General features: G+C 46.8%; 1 protein-coding gene across 1 annotated transcript; it reads right to left on the bottom strand.

Annotated features, from left to right (window-relative positions):
• Positions 1-402: 402 nt before the first annotated feature.
• SLC7A6 (solute carrier family 7 member 6) lies at positions 403-23,384 on the bottom strand. Its single transcript, XM_065898850.1, has 9 exons — positions 22,862-23,384; positions 11,328-11,453; positions 9,097-9,241; positions 8,327-8,450; positions 8,011-8,114; positions 4,863-4,959; positions 1,215-1,364; positions 913-1,096; positions 403-497 (listed from the first exon to the last, which is right to left on the bottom strand). Exons 1-9 carry the CDS (start codon positions 23,382-23,384, stop codon positions 403-405), a joined length of 1,548 nt encoding a protein of 515 aa, XP_065754922.1.
• Positions 23,385-24,808: the final 1,424 nt, after the last annotated feature.

Here is a 24,808-nt window from a genome sequence, read left to right as displayed (position 1 = left end):
CTGGTTCAAACCTCAAATAAATTCAGAAACCACCAGCCACAGCTATTAACCTAGCACTCCCTCTTCCCCCAATGCAGCTCACCAAGTAAGTGTTTGCAAGGGCTGCACCTACTCACCAGGAACAAAACTAAGCAACCATTCCCCTATTCCCCGAGCCCTCTGCCACCACCACCCTCTGAAGTCCCCACCTTCGGGCTGGCCCCAGACCCTGAGACCCATAGCTTACCGATGAGAGTGACCACCTGAGCAGGCCATCAGCCCTGAGCCCCCTTACATAATGTGGGCCAACAGCCCTCCTTGAGTATAAGAGAGTTGGGTCCACACAGTCTTGTCATCTGGACTTCGGTGGCTGTGGCCACAGGTAGCGGCATTCCAGGCCTCAGGGGATATCACCTCTGGCCTCTACTCAGTTTTCCTCTCAACCTGTCTCTCTTCAGCTACATCTAGCTCAGTCAGGACGCAAAAGCAAAGGTTCTGGGTGACTTTGGTGATAGCAGCTAAATGAAAATAGAGAATAGAATTTAGCAAACTGACATTTAGCCACAGCCCCAGTCTGAACACCACAGGCTGACTGAAAGCATGTGGTTCCCTCCCCACCTGTCCCCTGGGTACCCTGTACCAAGCTCACCCCCAGCAAGCCTCACTGACCTCCATCCCATGCCCCACCAGAGAGTCTGATGCATGACGCCTTGTCTTGCTATATGGACTGAACTTTCAGGAGGGAGTGTTTTAACCCCAAAATACGAGTCTAAAGTTGGAATTAAAGTGATCATGTCAAGACCAAAAGGGGCGGCCAGGCTTCCAGCATATCACTAGTATGTGGAAGCTGTTAGCCACCACACCCACCTGTGCATGCGTCTTTGTATACACACACACACAAGGCCAGTGTGTGATAGGCAAAGAGAAGCTCACCAAGGACATTCCGAATAACGAGTGGTCTCCGGGACTCTGGCAGATAAACACCCAGGAAGTAGATGGGGACCCCAGAGAGGGCAATCCCGATGCCAATGAGGGAATTGATGGTGTCACTGAAGAGGGGCACAACCACCAGAAACAAGGAGCATACGCAGAACACGATGGGAAAAAACAGGCTCAGCTGAAATGAAGGGAGGTGAGATATTAGATAAAGTAGGATGAGGGAACAGGAGAATGGGGTATGGGGAAGAAGTTACTTTGGGGAGATGGCCCACCCCTCCTAGCCTAGAGCCACTGACCTTGAGAGGCCGGGGCCGCTCGGGCTCTTTCCAGCGAAGGTAGAGCTGTCCAGCGACAGACAGGCCCACAAAGAACCAGTAGCTGAAGCTGAAGTAGTTGATGAGCAGGAAGACATCCTCCACAGTGAGGTAGATGAGTGTCATGGTGCACTGGAGGGGGAGAGGTTGGGGAGAAGTGGGCACTGTCACCACCAAGCCACCCAGGAGACTCCACCGTCAAGCAGTCAGCACCAGATCTGCTGACTGCTGACTTAGCTTCACCAGATTACCTCCAGGTCTTTTCAGTGATCCCTTGGCATCAGATAGGTCCATTCTTCACAATGGCCTTCTCTCCTTCTTCTTTTGGGGGCCCTTCCTGCACTCAATGCATCCCTTCTTTTTGCAAGCACTTCAGTAACAAGCCAGACTAAGTTCCCCTTCTGACGGCAGACAGTGAGGCCCTCCTCACTGCAATGCACCAACCTCAACATGAATCACACTGTGTGCCCTCTGGAGACTGTTATACGTGGGTCCCAACTACTTGGCATACAAGTGGAGGAAATGTCTTCAGAACTATCTCGCTGTCCTGGAGCCTTAGAAATGCAGATTAGCAAAATGGAACCATCCCCCTGGGAAAAAGTATGACAGGATTTGTCCTCTGGAACAAAAGAGTTCTAGAAGACAGGAGTCAGGGACTAGAGTCCTGGGACAAGGTTAGATTTGCTTTAACAGCCAAAGCAGTCTTGAGGGAAAAAAACGGAGCTGGAGGAATAAGACTCCCTGACTTCAGACTATACTACAAAGCTATAGTAATCAAGACAATATAGTACTGGCACAAAACCAGAAATATAGATCATTGGAACAGGATAGAAAGCCCAGAGATAAACCCACGCACCTATGGTCAACTAATCTATGACAAAGGAGGCAAGGATATACAATGGAGAAAAGACAGTCTCTTCAATAAGTGGTACCGGGAGGGCTTCCCTGGTGGCACAGTGGTTGAGAGTCCGCCTGCCGATGCAGGAGATACAGGTTCGTGCCCCAGTCCGGGAGGATCCCACATGCCGCAAAGCGGCTGGGCCGGTGAGCCATGGCCGCTGAGCCTGTGCATCCGTAGCCTGTGCTCCGCAATGGGAGAGGCCACAACAGTGAGAGGCCCTCGTACCGCAAAAAAAAAAAAAAAAAAAAAAAAAGTGGTACTGGGAAAACTGGACAGCTACATGTAAAAGAATGAAATTAGAACACTCCCTAACACCATACACAAAAATAAACTCAAAATAGATTAGAGACCTAAATGTAAGATCAGACACTATAAAACTCTTAGAGGAAAACATAGGAAAAACACTCTTTGACATAAATCACAGCAAGATCTTTTTTGATCCACCTCCTAGAGTAATGGAAACAAAAATAAACAAATGGGATCTAATGAAACTTAAAAGCTTTTACAAAGCAAAGGAAACTACAAACAAGACAAAAAGACAACCCTCAGAATGGGAGAAAATATTTGCAAACGAATCAACGGACAAAGGATTAATCTCCAAAATACATAAACAGCTCATGCAGCTCAATATTAAAAAAACAAACAACCCAATCCAAAAAGGGCAGAAGACCTAAATAAACATTTCTCCAAAGAAGACATACAGATGGCCAAGAAGCACATGAAAAGCTGCTCAACATCACTAATTATTAGAGAAATGCAAATCAAAACTACAATGAGGTATCACCTCACACCAGTTAGAATGGGCATCATCAGGAAATCTACAAACAACAAATGCTGGAGAGGGTGTGGAGAAAAGGGAACCCTCTTGCACTATTGGTGGGAGTGTAAATTGATACAGCCACTATGGAGAAGAGTATGGAGGTTCCTTAAAAAACTAAAAATAGAATTGCCATATGACCCAGCAATCCCACTACTGGGCATATACCCGGAGAAAACCATAATTCAAAAAGACACATGCACCCCAATGTTCACTGCAGCACTATTTATGGAAGCAACCTAAATGTCCAACGACAGACGAATGGATAAAGCAGATGTGGTACATATATACAATGGAATATTACTCAGCCATAAAAAGGAATGAAATTGGGTCATTTGTCGAGATGTGGATGGATCTAGAGACTGTCATACAGAATGAAGTAGGTCAGAAAGAGAAAAACAAATATCATATATTAACACATATATGTGGAACCTAGAAAAATGGTACAGATGAACTGGTTTGCAGGGCAGAAACAGAGACACAGACGTAGACAACAAACGTATGGACACGAAGGGGGGGAAAGTGGCAGGGGGTGGGGGTGGGTGGGGGGGAAGAACTGGGAGATTTGGATTGACATGTATACACTGATGTGGATAAAACTGATGACTAATAAGAATCTGCTGTATAAAAAAATAAATAAAATAAAATTTAAAAATAAATAAATAAAATAGATTTGCTTTAACTTCAAGAATATGGAGTTCCCCCTACCTGTCTTTTCACCCAAATTATCAACAAAGGATTTAAAACAAGAAGAGCTCATTCTAGAGAGAGAAAGGAGACCCTATATTAAGAGGAGAAAAGTGGGGTAGAAGGTGATTAATTTACAAGACACAATGTCAGATTGCCCTAAATTTATAAATTCAGTGCTATCCCAATCAATATATTGAGAGGATATTTTGTTATTTTGATAAAATGATACAAAAGTTCATCAAGACAAATAAACAGGTGAGAATTGCGATGAAAATTCCAGGGGGGAGAGGGGAATGAAGAAGTACCCTCAGCCCCTCTTTAGTTCTCAAATATTCAGTATAAAGCTAAATAAGGAAGCTTGGTGCCGATGCAAGGATGAGGAAAGATGAGTTGAGATGATTGTACATTTAAGAGGCAAATCACGGTACTTGGCACATAAGAAGCACTCTAAAAATTAGCTATTTTTATATGATAAAAATTTGAAAAATGCGGAAAAGTAAATTATTCAATAAATGATATGTATACAGTTGGCTAGCCATTTGAGAAAAAAATTAAGTGAATGCCTGCCTACCTCACTCCATTCACCAAAATATAAATTCCAGATGAATCCAAAACATTAAGTAATGAAACCATAAAGGAAAGAACTAAATGACAAGGAAATGAACTATTTTTCAAATCTTGGAGTAAGGCCTTCCTCAGGGTCCCTGTTAGCTTTTACACCTAATAATACCTTAGTGCAAATTAGAAAATGACAGTCCTTCAGGACTCCTTCCATCTGTCAAAATCTGTCAGAATACTTAATAATTTACTGATTTTGTTGAAATAAAACACTTTAATGCTATCTACTATATATAAATCTATGATGCCTATGATATGAACAGAGGCCCCTAGGTAGCTAGTGTACAAACTGGCCTGGCTTTTCTAAATATGATTTTAAAAAAAAGAGGAGCTAGAAGGAGGAGGAAAAAAGGAAGCCACTGACAAAAGATAGATAAATCTTACTAATTCACTTTTACATTCTTTTGTAGTATTTGCCTTCCCTAATATAACTATGTTTTACTTTTATATTTTTAAAAAATTGTAAGAAAAAGGAAGAAACACTGAGAGGCTCAGGAAGTATCCCAAGAAGCTAGTACACCTCCCCTCAAACAGTCTTCTCATAAAGTTGGCAGGAGTACCACACAGATAACGTCCAATCCCCACACTCCCCAGCACAGCTTACATTGAACAATAAAGCAGGGATGGGTGTAAAACGCTCAACGTGGATCATGGAGAGAAGGTCCGGGAGGTGGCCCTCACGGGAGCCCACAAAAAACAACCTGGAAGGACAAAAAAATGTGTCAGGAGGATCTCTATACTCAGCCGTGCAGCCACACTCCTCACTCAGACAAACCAGGCTCAGCTTCAGAAGAAAGCAGGGGGCAGTCTCTCAGGAACCTCCCATGTTCTCTATGCATGACCAACCCAACCTACCCCCATTTTACCCACAGATGTCTCCACCATAACCCATGAATGCCCAACCCCACTGTTACCCATTGACACCCCCAGCCCCTCAGCTATGCAATCCACCATCACCCAATGGATACCTCACCCTGCCATCACCCACTGGCATCACCCATTGGCACCCCACCCATTGGCACCCCACCAGGGTACCCCACTCTGCCACCCCACACATTTCCTACATAACATAATGGCTTTTTAAAGAAGGGCAGCCAGACTTCTGATGGTCTGCCCTCCATGTACCTTCCCTGAGCTCCTGGTATATGAAAAGTCAGGGAGAGCCTGGGGCTCAAAGAGACAACCCAAGCTTTCTCTCTGTGCATAATGAGCCCTACTGACTGGGAAACAGAGCAACAGAGAATTGAAACGCCATCCAGGTAGTCAGCAGCATCATGGAGCACACAGCACCAGGCTTGGGGGTGGGCTGGGGAACAAAAAGCTTCACAAGAGATGATCACATCTGGACTGGGAAGAAGAGTTGGGGTTTTCCAGAAGGTGAGCGTTGGGTGGAGACACAGCATGGGCAAAGGCAAAAGAGGCTTAGAGGCATAAAAGAATATAGCCTCTTTGAAGGTGGGTGCTAGAATGCCTGTAGTCCCAGGATAAGGTGTGAGGAGAGTGCTGGGAAAAACCTGCTTATGAGGCCATGCTGTGGAGTCTGAGCACACACCAAGAACCAGCTGTGGCTCTGAAGTAACAGCCTGACTGGATTTGACACAGAGACTCTGGTAATATCACTGAGGCCAACTAAAGCAGGGAGAGGCTAAGGTATGGGGGAATGGCCAGACATCTGTGACAAGGTCCCATAATAGAAGAGGTCTGAATGAGGGTAGACACCCTGGCAGAGGACGAATCTGCTGGTCTTCTGTGTGTGCCCACACGCTTGAGCTGGGAGATGAGGGTGGACTCCACGGGAAAAAATCAAGAGGCCAAGAGGCTGGGAATTCTCTGGCAGTCCAGTGGTCAGGACTCTGCGCTTTCACTGCTGAGGGCCCAGGTCCGATCCCTGGTTGGGGAACTAAGATCCCACGAGCTGTGTGGTGCATCACCCCCGACAAAAACAAAAAGAGGCCAAGAGGCCAAGAAAGGAGGAATGACGGACCACAACCTCACAGTTGGAGACAAAGCATACGTGGGGTGCATGTGAAGTCTGAGATACTTATGGGCCATCCAGGTGGAGCCACAGGAGTTGATGGTATCATCTGGAAGGATGTCACAGGGCACGATGTTGAAGTTGGCTCACACGGCTAATATCCGTACTAAAGTAGAGGAGAAATATGCAGAGGGAATGCTGGAGAGGATGTGAAGGTGAGGCAAAGGTGTCTAGTACAAAGCCAAAGACAGCTGCATGGGTAATAAAGAGAAAGTGAAGAAGGTAACACAGGCAGAAATGGTTGTGCATTACCTCGACATTACTGCAGTTCACTTCATGTGCAGGTCCAGATTCTTACTCTGAGTCCCCTACCCTCACCCTCACCCTCATCCTGTCAATGCCACAAGATAGCTGAGTGAGGCTAGAATATACCTACTACCTAAATATTTTGGGACAATTGGCAGAGTCAGTTGGGATGTCCTGGGCCTCAATAAGGGTGAGGCTATGGGAAACATCATCTTTGAATGGGCAACGGCAGTGAAAGCCCAGAATACTAACCACTAGGCCACCAGGGAACCCCTGATACCATATTCTTTTACAAGGCCTTGGTCTCTTTATTACTCTGGTTGCCCTACAGAGGCCCCAAGTACATGGACTGGGGTGTCAAAATTAGTAAGAAGAATGAATTGGACAAAACTATCTCTCTCATTAATTCATTCTCCTATCTGTTCATGTGGCAAATATTTATTGGATGCCTATTACACTCCTGGCCCTGGAGACAGCAACATTTATAGGGTGAGTGGAAGAGAAATCAAGAAAGCAGACTTCCTCTTAGATATCAGAGGGTCACAGAAGCCATGGGAATAGTTTCAGAGCAAGAAGGGTGGTAAATATCACTTGCTTCAGGGGTCCAGTAGGATAAGAACTGAAAGCAGGCTAAGAAGGAAGTCACTGGCACCCTTGACAAGAACATTTTTAAGGTAGTAGAAGCCTACCTATGGGTAGAAAGATGAATGACAGTCAAAATGCAAACCATTTCCTTTAGAAGTATGTCCAATAAGGAAGGGGGAGATGAGAAACTGTTTTGTGATTTCTCTAAGTGAAGATGAGAGAAGCTTGTGCACAGCTGCCTCCAAATGAACATCTACCAAGGAGAAGGGCCAAGTGATGAAGTGAAGTGCTGAAGAAGAGGGGACGTGCTGGAACCCTGAGACCAGGTAGCAGAATAGCCTGAAAAGGCAGAACTGGTCCTCTCTATGAAACAACTGGAAGGACAGTGCTCTTACAGGTAAGTCTCTGTGCACAGAAAAGAGCTGGAGCCTACCTGTCGGCCACACTGTTTTCTGTGATGTGAGGGGCAGAGTCATCCTGTACCAGTACCCAGTATACAGCAAGTGCTCAATAATCATTTATTACAAGAATGAATCCTGGGCCTGCAGCATAATCTGCAGGAGCCTAGAGTCTGGTCCCCAGCAGGATCCCTCCTCCAAGCTACTGCCTTCTTCCCCTCTACCTCTTACCAATCTGTCCTCATCTCACATGGAAACGTAAGCGACCAGCACACAAGTGTTGTACAAAGGCAAGAACACGCATGCACACATGCATACACAACACAGAGTACTAACCACTATACGATCGTGGCCACACATGCATACACACACATACACACCCTGCATGTCCGAGAGAGGGATAAGGGAAAGAAGGGCTCCAATGGATTCACCTAGAGCCTCAGAGAATTAAATACTGGTCTGTTATCAGTGAAGCAGAAACACAGTACCTTGATGAAGCAAAGATAGATGCGTTGAGGCCCCCAAAGCAGGACAGGGCAACAGCAATGGGAATGGTCCAGCTAAACATGCCAAATGTCTGGTCAGCAAATGTCTGGGGACAGAGCACAGAAGGGGCACTCAGCACACGACAGGGTTTCCACAGCCTCCTGCAGCTCTCAGGACAAATGCCATCACTGCTGAGCAGCCCGCCCTCTGGCACAGACCCACCACCTGGCCCTGCAGAGCTGGAGTGGCAGCAGAAACAAAGATCCAGCCATTCAGTACTATGAGATGACGAGCAAATGGAGATCCCAACAGACTCACCACAGCCACGGCATCACTGCCAAGGACATCTGAAATGCTCAGCACTGTGTAATAGGCCACGTTGGTCAGGATGTAGATGAGTGTCACAATCGGCATAGAAATCCCAATGGCCAGGGGCAAATTTCTGTCAGGACAACAGAAATAGGACTACCTGGAACCAACCTCTCCTTGGGGGTCAAAGTTACCCAGGAATTCCCTGGCCTCTGGATCTTTGAGGCTGACTCCTCTTCCCCATGTAGCCTAAGGGAAGTATGCGCTCCACGCCCCGGGCTCTTTCTCCTGAGAGAAAGAGAGAGAGAGAGAGAGAGAGACCCTTCCCTGTGAAGATGGCTCATGATCAATATTTGATCCTTACCCCACTGGGACCATTGGGTCCCACTGAAGGAGGAGCACTGTCCTCTAGGGACTGGAGGCCAGGCTGGGAACCCGGCTGCCCAGAATAAGCTTCTGGCTCCCCAGGCTTCAGTGTCAGCACCAGAGTGCAAGGTCTTAACATCTCAGCCCCAGCTGGGTTAGCTGCTGCCCACTGAAGGACCTCTCCTCCAGGAAGGACACTGGGGATCCTCCAGTGTGAATATGAGGCCAAGGAGCCAGGGGCTTCCCACCTTCACTCACTCCCATCCTCACCCCTAATCCCTCACAGCTGGTGAAGGGGGAACAGGAAGAAGAAGGGATGAGAGACAGAGGGAGGAGGGGAGGGAAGATGGCAAGCGTGCCCACTATCAGCGGGAGTTCCAGCCAAGTTGGGGAGAGTGAGATCCCACCTTTACCTTTCTGGGTTTTTGATTTCTTCTGTTACAAAATTAAGGGTGTCCCAACCTGAGTAAGAGAAGAGGGCAGAGTAGAGGGCGAGAGAGAGGTCTCCCAAGTCCCAGGAGGAACCCTTAAAGGCATCCTGAAAGTGCTCAGAGTGTCCTGTGGGGGCAAAGGTGGAGGGGGTGGCAGCGGGGGGTACAGAGAGGAGAAAGAGGAAGAAGGAGAAGGACAGGAGAGATGGCAGGTGTAAGGAGAAGAGGAAGGAGGGGGAGGGGCAGCAAGAAAGAGGAAGGGGAGAGGCAAGAAAAGGAGAGAGGAGGCGGGTCAAGAAAAGAAGGGAAAAGCAAGAGGGCAGGGAGAAGAAAACAAAAAACAAAAACAATTTAATACCAAAAGAACCACCACCACCAGTTCCCCACACCCCACCGACTCCCTCTGAATAGTTCATTTTCCTTTAGTAGAACTAGACAATCTCAGAAAAACAAAGGCATTCCTGGCTGCCTTCTGACCTGATAACACCTTTTCCAAAGCCCTAGTGAATTTCCATTTCCTGCGGGAGACCACACCGTAGCCCACAGTTCTTCTTATTTTTAGAAAGAACCCTGTTTCACATAAAGGAGTCATTTTTCATTAACAATTAGATCTTCCTGTGGAACTACCTCTCATGGCCCAGACAGTTCCACAACTTGGTCAAATGGGTCTCTCAGTCTCATGGAGAGAACTCTGTTGCTCTACTCGCAGTGGCTATGGTTGTGTGCAGCAGGAAATCACAGGCTTCGAAGGAACTGGGATCTTATTTCTCACTGGGCCTGGGGTAGGCCTGGGCCACCTCCACCTTTGGAGAGGCAGCCTAGACATCTGTCATCCTCCTTGGAGGCCTCCAGAGACTGCAGACTTGCAAGCCAAGGGAACAGCACCCAGCTGTCCAGGAGACAGACCTTCTAGACACATTGGAGGTTTTTAATAAGACCCAGACTTCTAAGGAAGCCTGCTGTCACCCACTGCAGAAAGCCTGGACCCATCCCCCAATGTGGCAAAAAGGGCTGGGTGTGCAACAAAGAGGGGGTAAGTAGAGACTCCCGAACCCCAGGGGTGCCACTCATCATACACAGTAGCTGTTCCCTAGGGCACAGATCCTGGAGGGAGAATTACTCAACTACCCAATTAGACCCCAAGATGTTTCAGAGACTCTAGGAACATCCAGACGGCTGGCTGTACTAACTTGGCACACAGGTACTGGACCAGCTGCCTAAGATTCACCCAGGGCGCTTCTTAAAAACACACCTTTTTCTTTTTTTGTTTTGTTTTGTTCCTTGGCCGCACCACGCGGCTTGTGGGATATTAGTTCCCTGACCAGGGATTGAACCTGGGCCCTCGGCAGTGAAAGCCAGAATCCTAACCACTAGGCCACCAGGGAATTCCCCAAAACACATTTTTTTGAACTCCAAGCCAACCAGAGTTTGATCCAATAGGTCTGAGGTTGGAGTCTCAGCTCCTCAGGGGATTGTAAACACAGCCAAGTTTAGAGACAGATGACCCAGAGAACTGTGTTGTCTAATGATTGAGACATCCTTGGCCAAGGGCACCTCAGGACTTCTCTAAGGGGCAGGGAATATTGGGAGGCCTGTTACCCTCCCTGTCAGCCTACTCTGATCTGGGAATGAAAAGCTCTCTAAGGCCAACAGGCAGGAAAGTCAGTGCCAACTTCACAATATTTTAATATTTTGCTGAGAGCTGACTTTGGGAGGAAATGATAAATAAGAGCAAGTCCAGATGAAAAGTAAAGGCTGCAAAATAACCACTCATTTCCAGACCCCATCTCCCTGCCACCCACACACTTCCCACCCCTCTCAAGGAGGGCCAAGCCCTCCTCCCCACTGACTGGCGGTCACAGACCAAAAGCAGGAGCCAGAGCAGGGCTCACTCTATCTCCACTGATTACTTTTATGACCCAATTACAACCCAAGTTTCAAAAGCTCCTAGGCCTTCGGCTGGCTTCTTGCAATTCTCCCCACCACCACAGAGGGAAAGCAGCCCCGAGGGAGGGGCTAACTCATGTCCACTAGACCAAACCAGCCTGGCCCAAGAAGCCCAAGAACAGATTTCCTGTTCTCACTGACACAGTCTAGCACATATACAGAAAGAGCTGAGCAGTAAAGCTAACGGAGTCCCCACATCCTCCTCAGGGAATCCAGGGGAACTCCCAGAGTCACCCACCCTCCTTCTGACCTGGGGCCCTTCTTACCCTGGCACAGTTTAACAAGGCCCATGACAATGATGGCAATGAGTGCCAGGACCTTGGCGTAAGTGAATGTGTCCTGCACACGTGTGCCCCACTTGACATAGGCACAGTTCACAAACGTCAGCAGACCTAGGAAGAAAACCATAAAGTCAGTGGCAGGCTTGAGCTGAGGGCACCGACGCCCAACCTCTCTTTACAAAGCGCATCATTTCTATCCTGTCTGCCTAAGGCAAAGGGGCCGATGGACCAGTCAGAACCAGGAGAACAGGCAAATGGGGGACATTCCCCCATCTGCCCCAGCTGAGAGGAAAACATCCCATCAATGTTGACAAGTAATGATACAAAGGCATGCACTACCACATATTCATGCATTCTGACAGCCCGAACCATTTTTGGAAATTCCCCCCAGGCCCAGGAATGGTGAACTTCACCCATTCTTCCCCACTCAGATTCCCAAAGTTTCAAACCACCTGGGGCACAAGACCTCTCCATGGCCACATTAGAGAATGGGGACAAGAGAGGCCCAACAACAAATAAGGTCAATTTAAATGCAGGTGGCAGGTCACCTAGCAGTTAGGGAGACAATGTTTTGCATGTAATTATTTTTTTAAAAGGCTGTCATGTGCCTGACAATTTCACATACATCCTCTCAATTAATTCTCACAACCATGGAACAGACATTCCTATTCTCATTTTACAGATGAGGAAACTGAGGTTGCCAGAGGCTAACTACCATTCCCAAGCTTACATAGACTCCCCTGATCTCCCCCACCCCCATTCCTATCCAAACCTCCCAGTTCTCAGATAGGCCCATGGAAAAGTGGGCTTGCATCAGCACTGCTGGCTTTCCGTTCCAGCTCCTCGTGTACCTCAGTGATACCTGGGTCCCACCACCTTACCCCTGCTAAATAGGAACTGCTCTGATCCATGGAGAGTATCAGTATCCAAGGGGCTCCACAGTGACACCTCTAGCCTCCAAAAATAGAACTTTTACGAGAACCTCAAATGCTATTACAAAATTTGGGGGCTCATCCTCCAGTCCACGTCTACCTACTTCTACCCATGTTGCACTCTCTCCTTCAGCCAGACTCTCTCCTTACTGATGCCAGATATACACATGAGAGAAATGTCCTCCCCTCCTCCTCCTGCCATAGGCAATAGCAACTCCCACTTTCAAGGTCTAGCTCAGTCCCCACTTCCTCTGTAAAACCTTGCTAAAATATATCAGCTAGCTCCTCCCTGAGCTCTCTCTCCCTGAACACTACAACATTCTCACTTCACACACAGCTTAGTACCTTGTGCTGTGGTCATATGGACATATGTCTCAAGAAGGTTCCTCTCTCTCCCTCAGGCATCTGGGTGGTACTTCCCCAAGGAGACCACAAATTCTTAGGGGGAAACAAAAGCATACTGTTTTCTTAAGCTTACTGCCAAGCAAAGATGGGAACTCATCAACCCTGGTTGGAATCAAGATGGTGATGACTTTCGCTTAACTGCCAATCCCCTGGAGCAAGGCAGTTTTCAGCAAGTTGGACATTCCTCCACTCAAATGGAGAGGAGAGCCTAGGGCCAGCCTGTGGATATAAACATGAGTGGCTGAACAGCCTCCATGGCACTTTAAGAGCTTTCATTCAGTACTTTGGCAAATGACACGGGTGCTTACTAGTCAGTCATATAGGGTGCATGGGGGCAGGGGGGTGGGGGAGAAATGAGGCGGTGGGGAGTAAATGATGGCCAAGGGGGAAGGGATAAGACCAAAGGAATGCACACTGCTGGCAGGTCTTCCCGGGGACCTGCCTGCTAATCAGAGTTCACTGTGTGAAGCTAAGCCTAGATCAGCTAACATGAGGATTACCTAATAAATAGCCACCAGTAATACACAGGCCTCTGTGCAATACAGTAAGCATATTTTGAAGTACCTGCCAGGCCCCTTCTTGGGAATTGCTCCCCCTTCCCTATCACGGCTGATAGAGTCCAACAACGGACCCAAGCTGAGCCTATTTGATTATCTCTCCCAAGAATATGGAGTCAGGATACCAAGAGACTGAACCTATCTAACAGCAGCGAAGTCAGGGGCCACAGCAAGTCAAAATCACCTAAGAGCCCCTATAATAGAGGAAGAAAAGCCACAAGAAAGCAGAGGAAGGAAGCAGGACTACAAAAACGAGCAGAAGTGAGAGCAGCTTGTAAGAAGCTGTGCAGCTTGTGAGAAAAAGATTGATGAAGGAGAAAAACAAATACTGTATGCTAACACATATATATGGAACCTTAAAAAAAAAAGGTTCTGAAGAACCTAGGGGCAGGACAGGAATAAAGACAAAGATGTAGAGAATGGACTTGAGGACCTGGGGAGGGGGAAGGGTAAGCTGGGACGAAGTGAGAGAGTTGCATGGGCGTATATACACTACCAAATGTAAAACAGATAGCTAGTGGGAAGCAGCCGCATGGCACAGGGAGATCAGCTCGGTGCTTTGTGACCACCTAGAGGGGTGGGATAGGGAGGGTGGGAGGGAGACGCAAGACGGAGGGGATATGGGGATATATGTATATGTATAGCTGATTCACTTTGTTATACAGCAGAAACTAACACACGACTGTACAGCAATTATACTCCAATAAAGATGTTAAAAAAAAAAAAGGTTGACGAGGAAAGACACAGAAACATACAGAAGACAGAGGCAGAGGCAAGACAGACAAGAGACAAAGACAAGGAGGCAGACACAAAGAGATGGAGACAAGAGCAATAGAAACAGAAAGATGGACATACACACGGAGAAAGAGGCTGTCTCAAAATGTCCTGGCTGTGCTTGCTGTGCTTCTGGTTTGTAGCACTGAAATGTGGCTGCAAAATGGGGAGAGAAGCTGACACACTCCTCAGCCCACTGACAGGCACTCCCTCCTCTGGGTTCTGCTCCTTTTCCTTCCCTCCATCCGGGTACAAACTGCCCCCAAGGTTTGGGCCTCTCTGCACACAGTGGGAATTCAATGAGTGAAGGCAGCACCTCAATGGAAGCCCCTGCAGAGCCCCTTCTCAAAGACCAGATGGAAGGATACACAAAAGCCTGGTCACAGCAGCTGCCTCAGGGAGGAAGACTAAAGCTCTGAGAGGGAGGAGACTTTTCCACTGTATACCATTTTATATAGTTTGACTGACTTACCATGCACATACACTTCTTTCTCAATAAAAGTACTTAATTTAAAACACTCTGTAGGACTTCCCTGGTGGTGCAGTGGTTAAGAATCTGCCTGTCAATGCAGGGGACACGGGTTCAAGCCCTGGTCCGGGAAGATCCCACATGCCGCGGAGCAACTAAGCCCGTGGACCACAACTACTGAGCCTGCGCTCTAGAGCCCACGAGCCACAACTACTGAAGTCCACGCGCCTAAGGCCCGTGCTCTGCAGCAAGAGAAGCCACTGCAATGAGAAGCCCGTGCACCACAACGAAGAGTAGCCCCCGCTGGCCACAACTAGAGAAAAGCCCACGCGCAGCAACAAAGACCCAATGCAGCCAAAAATGAATAAATAAATAAAATAAATTTATAAAACAACAACACTATGTAGCCAGGGAGCAGGACCAGGAGTAGAGTAAGGTGAGTAAGGAGCCCAGGGCACAAAATTTAAGTAGGCACTCACTGTCGGGGGACAACCTGGCAAACCTGAGAGTGAGTGCATCCGTAAATGCTGGCCCCAGGAGCCCTGCTTGCTTCACTAGACTCTCAGCCCTGCCAGAGAACAGAGAGCTCCGAGAACAGTCTACCAAGCAGAAGCCAACTCCCTCGAATGTTTTCCTGATTCTAATTAAGAAACAAAATTTCACCATCTGATCCCCCACCTCCCCACCCCACCCCCCACCCGCCTCCCAGAACTCCCATTCCCATCTAGCAGCAAGGACTACACCAGAGCTCAAATACAAGACAGCCAGGCTGAGCCTGGAGGCCAGGCGCTCAGACTCAACTACCACAATTAAAACATCCACACCTTCCCTCTTCCTCCAATCTCATTTCCTTGCTGCATGCCTGCACCAATGACTGTGGGACCCATGTGAGGGTCTTTCAGGCTCTCTAGGGGCTCTTTGCTGAGAAATACTCAAACAGCAGATCCAGATCCAATCCCTAAGCAGAAATAAATCCCCAAAGTCTCTCTGTGGCAAAGATGGCTACATATCTTCTAATATCTGTTCTTCCATCTTTCCTTAGTAATAGAAATTTTAGCTGGAGTCTGGCTGCCCAAAATAATGATGACATTTCCCAGCCTCTTTTGCAGGCAGGTATGGCCAAGTAACTAAGTTCTTAACCCAGGGATATAAGCAAAGTGTCGCATAAGTAAGACCTTATAGGAGTATCTTTGAAGGGTGAGAGGTGTCTTTCTTTGTCCTTCCTGTCAGCTACAAGGTAGACATGACTGGAGCTTGAGTAGCCATCCTGGACCAGCCAGAAGTCACATGCTGAGGATGGCAGAGCAGTAAAACAGAAGGAAGGAACCTGAAGAATTATGAAGTCATCCTACTAGCCCCACGCTGCCTACTTCTAACACGTGAGAAATAAATTTCAACGTGCTTGAGCCATGCTCCTTTTGGTTTTCAGTTGTTTGACACCCAGACTAATCCTGAGTAATACATGTGCCCACAGACAAAACTGCAACTCTCATACTCTCCTTCTGATGAGGAGATGGCCTGGCATCTGAAGCTGTAGTTCCAGTTATGCTGACTGTCACAGCTCCCTTCTCCTACAAGCACTGGGAGGAAAAGGAACCTTCCAATTCCTCCCACAAACAGGCCTTCAAGGACAGAGGAGTGCAATCCTTAACAATGACGACAAAGTGGGAAAAGAAAAAGAAGGGGAAAAAAACATCTACAATTCTCTTAGGAGAGAAATGTTCTACAACAGTCTAGGAGAGGTAAACCCTTCCAAGTGGAGATCCTGGAATCAGAAGCTACCTCTTGGCATGTGTATGAATACATAATGTACATGTCTTTTTAAAAAGCCTCCTTGTTTTCAATTCCACAAGTATACATATTTAATCTTATTATCAAAACATTCAACCTATACATAGGGTTAGAATCCAGGGTTTTTGAGCAACTGTGGTCAAGGCCAGTCCTCCTCAGGCCTGCCACTGTCAGAACATAAAAGCTGTCTATCCATAGCAACAACTGACCAAAATAGAGGAGAGTATCCTTCCTACTCGGAACCCTGCCCAGGCATGAGTCCAAGACAGCAAGAGGCAATAGGAAGCCATTCATACATCACACAGTGTTTCCTCACTGCAGTCTCACACTTGACAGTCTCCCTTTCCTTCTTCCTTCCCCTCCTCTTCCCTTCCCTGTCAGCCTTACCAAACAAACCCTCAGGGACAATGGAGTCTCAGCTGTGAGCACACCTCTGCTGATGCCACTGTGTCAGTGCTGAACTGACTTCCACGTCAGTTCATGGCAAATACTCTCCAATGATGTATTTGAGGTTCCATAACAGACAGAATCCCACAACGATAAATGCACCAAGACCTAAGCCAGAAACACACGCTTCTGCAGACAAATCAAGTACTCCTACAATGCTGGGCACCTGGGCTACTGAGAATACTGCTGGTCACCTGGTCAGAGAAAGGATGGACCTCAAGAAGTACCATTTTCCCCTACAGTCCCATAAGTGAATAAGAGCCCCTAAGCATACGGAGTTCAGCGGGCAGCCTGAGGCCCCACCCACCACAGAAGAGTCCCAGATCCCAGAATACATAACAGCAGAATGACAGTTTCTCAATCTCAGCACAATTGACATTTTGGGCCAGATAAGTCTGTCATGCGGGGCTGTCTTGTGCATTATAGGATGTTCAGCAGCACTCCTGACCTGTACCCACTGGATGCCAGCAACACCCCTTCCCAGCAGTTGCAACAACCAAAAATGTCTCCAAACCTTGCCAAATGTCTCCTGGGGGGGTAACTCATCTCCAGTTGAGAACCACTGTTCTGACATAATGAGTACCTAAGACAATCTGAAATCCAAAAAAAAAAATGCTGCTTGGATGTATCTCCCTTGCCATGTATAACCTGGGACTGGACTGGAGGGCTGCTGGAAGCCAGGATCTGAAATAGCAATGCCTTCAGGGCCCGAGAAGGTAATATAAATGAGCAAAGGCAAGAATGTCTGGACATAAAACAAGAGGGAGTTGGGGACTGCAGTCAATGGGAGAATATATGCTTCATTTAAAGGAGTAACCACTACTCAAATGCAGCTGATTGTGTGAGGCTGGAATATGGGTCCAAGTTTGCCAGAACTTTTGATTTTTCAAGAGAAAGGGCAAGTCCTGATTTTTAAATGTTGGCAAGTAATTCAAAATTATTTAGAACTCTGTGCAGGCCCAATATATCTGTGGGCCAAGGGTGGCCCGTGGGCCAACAGCTTGCAGCTCTGCCCTAGAGTTAGGTATATGGAGACTGCCTAGGCCCTTTCTTCTAGGATGGAACTTTAATTGTCTAGCTTAGCATGGATATAACTTCTTTAAGCAGTCTCCCAACTAACCTGGACCCCTCTCATGTCTCAGTTTCAAGACTAACATAATTCTCCTACCCAAGCCTCACCCAGCATTCAGTGCAGATCTTTGTTTTTTCCCCTAATTATGACATAGTTGGTTTCTTCCAATTTAGGTCTCTTGAGACCAGGCTGCTCTCAGTGCCACCTCTGTCCAAGGAGGCTCCCTCCAGGACACCCCAGCTTAGCTGGATGATACATCAGCCTGATTCTACACCCTAATTTCCAAGAAGAGGAGTAAACTGAGCCCTAAACCCTAATCTGTTAGGATGGGACAAGGTTTTAATGACTTGGCACCACCTCTGACAAGTTTCCCGCCCTCAGGCCCGCTTTATGGAAATACCTTGGTTTCTGGAATAGGGGTTTCTGGTAATGCAAATACTGAGTAATCTGTGTAAAAGTACATTTGAATGAAAGAAGTTGTTTTTTTTTTTTTTTTTTTTTTCCGATATGCGGGCCTCTCACTGCTGTGGCCTCTCCCGTTGTGGAGCACACGCGCCGGACGCTCAGGCTCAGCGGCCATGGCTCACAGGCCCAGCCGCTCCGCGGCATGTGGGATTTTCCCGGACCAGGGCACGAACCCGTGTCCCCTGCATCGGCAGGCGGACTCTCAACCACTGCGCCACCAGGGAAGCCCGAAAGAAGTTATATGATACCATAACTCTGCATTTCTAAGAGATGAGGTCTCTCCTCCAATCAAAAGATCAGTTCCTAGTGTGGGGATGGGCTTCCTAAGAAAAAACAATGGGAAAAATCATAAAAGAAAAAAGATTTAACAAACAAAAATCTTCTTTATGTGAAAAATTATGTACAGAGGTGCCCTTTGATTTGGTTACTCTTGGAATTCATCCTAAGGCCATCAAGGGACCAATGCACAGGCACTCACAGGTGCTCAGAAAAGAGTACAAATTCACGAAATCTTCTAGAAAGCAACTGGGTAAAACACGAAGAAACTTAAAACAGTTTAATTCTTTAGACACAGGGATTTCTCTTTTATAATTTTATCCTAATAAAATATGAAGAAACTCTGAAAATGATTTCTACACAGCAGCATTATTTTTAATAATGATATTATAGGGCATTTACTGTATGCCAGGCAGAGAGAAGTATTGTACTTTATTTGTATTGATTCACTTATTCCTCACAACAATCTTTTCAGATAGGTACTATCAATGAAATGAAAGAAAAATGTTGCCTGCCATATCAGTAAACAAAGAATGTTGCAGCCATCAAGCCATCACAAAACCGCTGCTCCACGGAGAGCCCTAAGGGAACTCAGGATTGAAACGGATGCCTGCCACCTAGCAGTCAGCCACCCACTAACTGCAGCCACCCCCAACAGTGCACCCTGAAGAGACTTATGTTGAGAAACCACAGGACACTGCCCCCAGATAGCTGAGCTACATATCAAAGGAATGATTTCAATGAGCCCTGACTTTTGCATTTTTCCATACATAGAAAAGAGCTAAATTCCTTAATGAGATATCTGGTTTTCTTTAATTAACAGTAATCTTTTGGGACTTCCCTGGCGGTCCAGTGGGTAAGACTCCAAGCTTCCACTGCAGGGGGCATGGGTTCGATCCCATTTTTTTGGCAGCGAAAAAACAAAAACAAACAAAAAACAGTAATCTTTTAATGTTCCAACTACCTGGTCTTTGTTGCAAAAACTCCTATATATCCCGGCCCCTCCCTTACCTCTTTGCAGCAGTGTCTCAGAGCTATCTGAGATGCTGTGCCCCAGGCTTAAGTCCTCAGTTTTGTCTGCTGAATAAAACATAATTCTCAACTTTTAGGTTGTGCATGTTTTCTTCAGTTCACAGTACAATCACTATTCCCATTTTACAAAATGAGAAAATTAAGGCACCAGTTAACTATCTCCTCCAAGGTCAATAGCTACTCAATGGTAAAGCTGGAATCAAACCCAGTCTGGCATGGGAGCCTATGATCTTCCCCCTCCCCCCACCCACTGGCCATGCCAAGAGGCATACGGGATCCTAGTTCCCCAACCAGGGATTGAACCCACACCCCCTGCAGTGGAAGCTCAGAGTCTTAACCACTGGACCGCCAGGGAAGTCCTTTCTTTTGGAATCCTAACCACTAGGCCACCAGGGAACTCCCAAGGGAGGCTATGATCTTAACCACTATATTACACTGCCTGGAAACTACTTGTGTGTCCCAAACCCTGTTTTCTAAGAATATGTGGTGAAAGGGATTAAATATTAAAATTTTTTAAATGCAGTATACAAACCACAAAGAGTATTATATCAAGGGTACTTTTTTAAAATGATGGATAAGCAGGAAAAAAAATAGCGGAAGGTATTTCACACAAATAGTAACAATAGTTCTCTGGGAGGTAAAATCATGGGTGATTTTAACTTTCTTTTTTCTTTTTTTGCATTTTTCTAATTCTCTGTAGGGTCTATGCATCACCTTTTAATAAAAAAGAAGATATATATATATATATATATATATATATTACTTTAAAAAATGTTTCTTTTGGGACTTCCCTGGTGGAGCAGTGGTTAAGAATGCCACAATGCCACAATGAAGTGCCACAATGAAGACCCAACACAGCCAAAAATAAATAAATAAATTTATTTTAAAAAAATGTTTCTTTTGAAGAACATTTCACAAAAAGGGGAGAAATCCATGATATACTAAGTTTAAAAAGCAGAATATCAAGTTATATGCAAAGTATGATTCCAATTCTATAACAGAAAGAAATGAAGACATAACTGAACTATTAAAAGTACCCATATGTCAGGCTTCCTGGTGGTACAAGGGTTAAGAACACGCCTGCCAATGCAGGGGACACAGGTTCGAGCCCTGGTCCGGGAAGATCCCACACGCCACGAGCAACTAAGCCCGTGCTACTGAGCCTGTGCTCTACAGCCTGCGAGCCACAACTACCGAAGCCCGTGTGCCTACAACCCGGGCTCACAACAAAGAGAAGCCACTGCAATAAGAAGACTGCGCACCACAACGAGGAGTAGCCCCCCACCCCCACCCCGTCTCCACAACTAGACAAAAGCCTAGAGAAAAGCCCACACATAACAACAAAGACCCAACGCAGCCAAAAATAAATAAATAAATAAATTTATTTTGGGCTTCCCTGGTGGCGCAGTGGTTGAGAGTCTGCCTGCCGATGCAGGGGACACGGGTTCGTGCCCCGGTCCGGGAAGATCCCACATGCCGCGGAGCGGCTGGGCCCATGAGCCATGGCCACTGAGCCTGTGTGTCCGGAGCCTGTGTTCCGCAACAGGAGAGGCCACAACAGTGAGAGGCCCACGTACCACAAAAAAAATAATAAAATAAAATAAAAAATAAATAAATAAATAATTTTTTTTAAAAAGTACTCCTAAAAAAAAAAAAAAAGTACTCCTGAGTTTCACTGGTGGCGCGGTGGTTAAGAATCCACCTGCCAATTCAGGGGACACGGGTTTGAGCCCTGGCCCCAGCAGATCGCACATGCCGCGGAGCAACTAAGCCTGTGCTCCACAACTACCGAAGCCCGCGCGCCGTGCTCCGCAATAAGAGAAGTCACTGCAATGAGAAGCCCACGCACCACAACGAAGACCCAACGCAGCCAAAAATAAAAATAAATAAAATAAATTTATTAAAAAAAAAAAAGTACTCCTGTCTGGGGACTTCCCTGACAGTCCAGCGATTAAGACTCTGCGCTCCCAATGCAGGGGACGCGGGTTCAGTCACTGCATGACGCGGCCAAAATAAATAAATAAATATTTAAAAAAATAAAAGTACTCATGTCTTAGTGGTAGATTATAGGTGATTTGAGGCTAATTTAAATTTCTCCTGAACGAACATGTTTTATAATCAGAAAATTATTCCCTTTTTTAGAGAGCTCAGTCAGGCTAGAGTCCCCCTGGTGAAACCCTATCAGATATACCGCTGAGTTCCCACTTTCTCTCCTCCCAGGGGTATCTGTGGAAGAGTTCCCTTTTAACATCTGTCTTTAATAAATTCCTTAAAGTCAGGAGTCACAGCATACTGTACAATCCTTTACAGCTAAGTCCAAGGTACTGTCAGTCTATTTTTAACACTGTGGATAAACTACACATACTGCCAACGCTTTGCAAGCAAAGATATGGAAAGAACAGAGTATAATTAAGTGCCTCTGGCAGCACAGTGCTAAGGAACACAGGGAATTCTGGGCCACTTCTCAGCTAAAACACTAGCTTTACTAGACTAAGTTCACAATAATCTTCTCTCCCTTCCAGTGTTTTCACACAGAATTCCTCCTTACAACCTCATAAGAAAAAAGGAAAATAAAGAGAGATCCACTGGGATCTCAGGTTCTGCCCTCAGAAACCAAATACAGGGTAGAAGCCACCTTCCTCACTGGCCACAGGCAGAGCCTGTTTACAAAGTCAGCTTAAAGAAATCTGAAACACCAGTGGGAAACAGCCATTTTGGTGTGGTGCCTGCTGCTTAGATCAGCCTGTGAAGAGTGGCAGTGGCAGGAAGGAGTGGTCCTACTGTGAGCCTGCAGGACATAAAGCCTTGGGACCCCCCCAGTCTAGAGAAGCCCATTTCCTCACTGATGGCTTTAAACTGGTCTAAGATTAAAAGGTGGAAAGCAAAATAACTTTTTTTTTTTTTTTTTTTTGAGCAGCAGAATAAACGCCTCAGCACTGAGGGTTTTACCTGGGATAAGTTACAACTAGTGATGTTGACACCAATCAAATTAAGACAAATATAAGACATGCACCAACCTGTCACACAGACTGGGGAACAGAACTCAGGGACACCGAAGAAGGAAAGTGAGGCACCAAAAGCCACAAACAGATTCAGACTCTCCCCATCCCCATCCTTTACCCTTACTTATCTCAGGAACAAATGACTTTGGTGAAATTGCTTCTTCAAAAAGGTAAGATGCCTCTCTCCCCCACAGAAAAAGAAAAGCAAATTGTGCTGTTCAAATATAAATTACCATTAGCGTTATAAAAATAACCCACAGCCCCACGCATACTCCCCCACTAAGCCCTCAGACTTACACATGCAGGCTGCAGCGAGGAGACGGCAGGCCAGGTACGGGGGCTCGCAGGTGGGAAAGGAGGGCTGGATGATGTAGTTGGCAAAGGTGATAGCGATTATGGCCTGACTGGTGGGCTCAACAATTAGCAGGGAGGCCCAGAGGCGGATAAAGGCAATGAAGCCCCCAAAGGCCTCTAGAATATAAGCGTAGCTGGCCCCCGACTTGGTGATGGTGGTCCCCAGTTCTGCATAGCAAAGGGCACCCACAACAGAGAAAAGCCCACCAATGGCCCATATGATCAGCGACAACCCATAGGAGGCAGTGTAGACCAGCACGCCCTTGGGTGAGACAAAGATTCCTGAGCCGATCATGTTGCCCACCACCAGGCTGACCCCATTCAGCAGAGAGATCTCCTTCTTTAGCTGCATAGTTTCTGTGGACCGCTGAGGCAGCATGCTGACATCTTCTTCCTCCCTGGGCCGGCTGGCCTCAGGAATGAGATGGTACGTGGGTGTGGGGCTCTCCAGCTCCCTGGCTTCCATGGCAAATTGTTCCTTCACACCTGTGTTTACTATGGCCTGGCAAAGAATATAAGTATGTCAGTCTAGGGTAGTGGCTGATAAGGCTCTAGTTCAGACCTGCAAGGCAGGCAGATTTCCCTGCCTACCTCTTGTGTAGGGACAGCATGACTCATACACAGACCTAAATACAATGAGCCTGTCTGAGTTCCCACCCCAGGATACAGAGAAATGGAGGCAGGCTGACCTCCACTGCTCCCAGGAAAGACACCAACAGGGCTCAGACACGACATGAGGGTGACTTCTAACAAGAGTCTTGATGCCCAGGGTAGGCTGGCATTAGGTTTATCCATAGCATGGATTCTCCCTGAGGTGTAGGTTTTGCTCTGTTCTTACCAACTTAAAACCTACAAACTTGCCAGAGTCCCAGCACTAGGTTCACAGCACTAGCCAGCCTGATAGGCCTCTCAGTTTCCATACTCACTCACCTCCACCCAAACATAAACAGGGACTTCTGCAGTGTCCAGCCACATGTGGAGAGGTCTGTAGCTACTCTCAGGCCAGCAAAGAACATGAACAGGTGGTCGGAAGGGCCAGGAAGATACTAAGACAAGGGCATATCGCTATTGCAGAGACTAGACCAAGGAGAGAACATCCATGAAAACACACACCCTTGTGTTGCTTTGTCCATTAACACCCACCTCACTCCCACGTTGCTGCTTGCTCATTCAACACCTTTCTTCTTCTAAAGTGCCTAAAAGAGAAGGATAACATAATAAAACCAGATGAAGAAAGAACATTCAAAGGGCACCCTAATGTGGGACTCATCTGCCATTGGCTTATTTGCTTTCCTCCTCAGCCTGCCTCTCACTACCACCTGGGGCTGCAAAGAGATTCCCTCAAAACAGGACCCAGTAATCTTGACACCAAAACAAAGCTATAAGTCTCCTCTTATCCACAGATCTGGCATTGGAAGGCATCCTGTAGGGAGATGGTGTGCACACGTACATACATGCACACTACTTCTTTTGGATCAGCATTGGGCCAGTCCACAAACCTCAAGGAAGTTGGATCCCACACCAACCTATCTATGAAGGACCCAGAATCTGTTGGAGGAAGACAAGCACCTTCCTGACCCTGCACTCAGCAGGACCTTCTCTCTTCCTCAATTTCTGTGCCCTAGGCATTGGGAATTCAGATCCCCAACTCCTACTTCATCTTCTGAAGAAAGGAATCTGGTAAGCCAATTGATTCCCTCCCAGGAGTCAGTCCTTTAAGGTCACAGAGATAACTTCCAGGAATAAGAATGGGATCAGTATGTCATCTTCCCAGAACCTTCTCATCTAGTCAACAACAACGGATGTGCTGGAATCTTGCCTCATGGAGCTCAGAGCAAGTGAACCACAGCCACTCAAGACTGAATAGTTCTCAGGGAAAACTCCAATCTC

Source organism: Phocoena phocoena, chromosome 20 (assembly GCF_963924675.1).
Source record: "Phocoena phocoena chromosome 20, mPhoPho1.1, whole genome shotgun sequence".
Classification (NCBI taxonomy): domain Eukaryota; kingdom Metazoa; phylum Chordata; class Mammalia; order Artiodactyla; family Phocoenidae; genus Phocoena; species Phocoena phocoena.
Note: the sequence above shows the minus strand (reverse complement) of the source record. Positions and strands in the feature narration are given on the sequence as shown.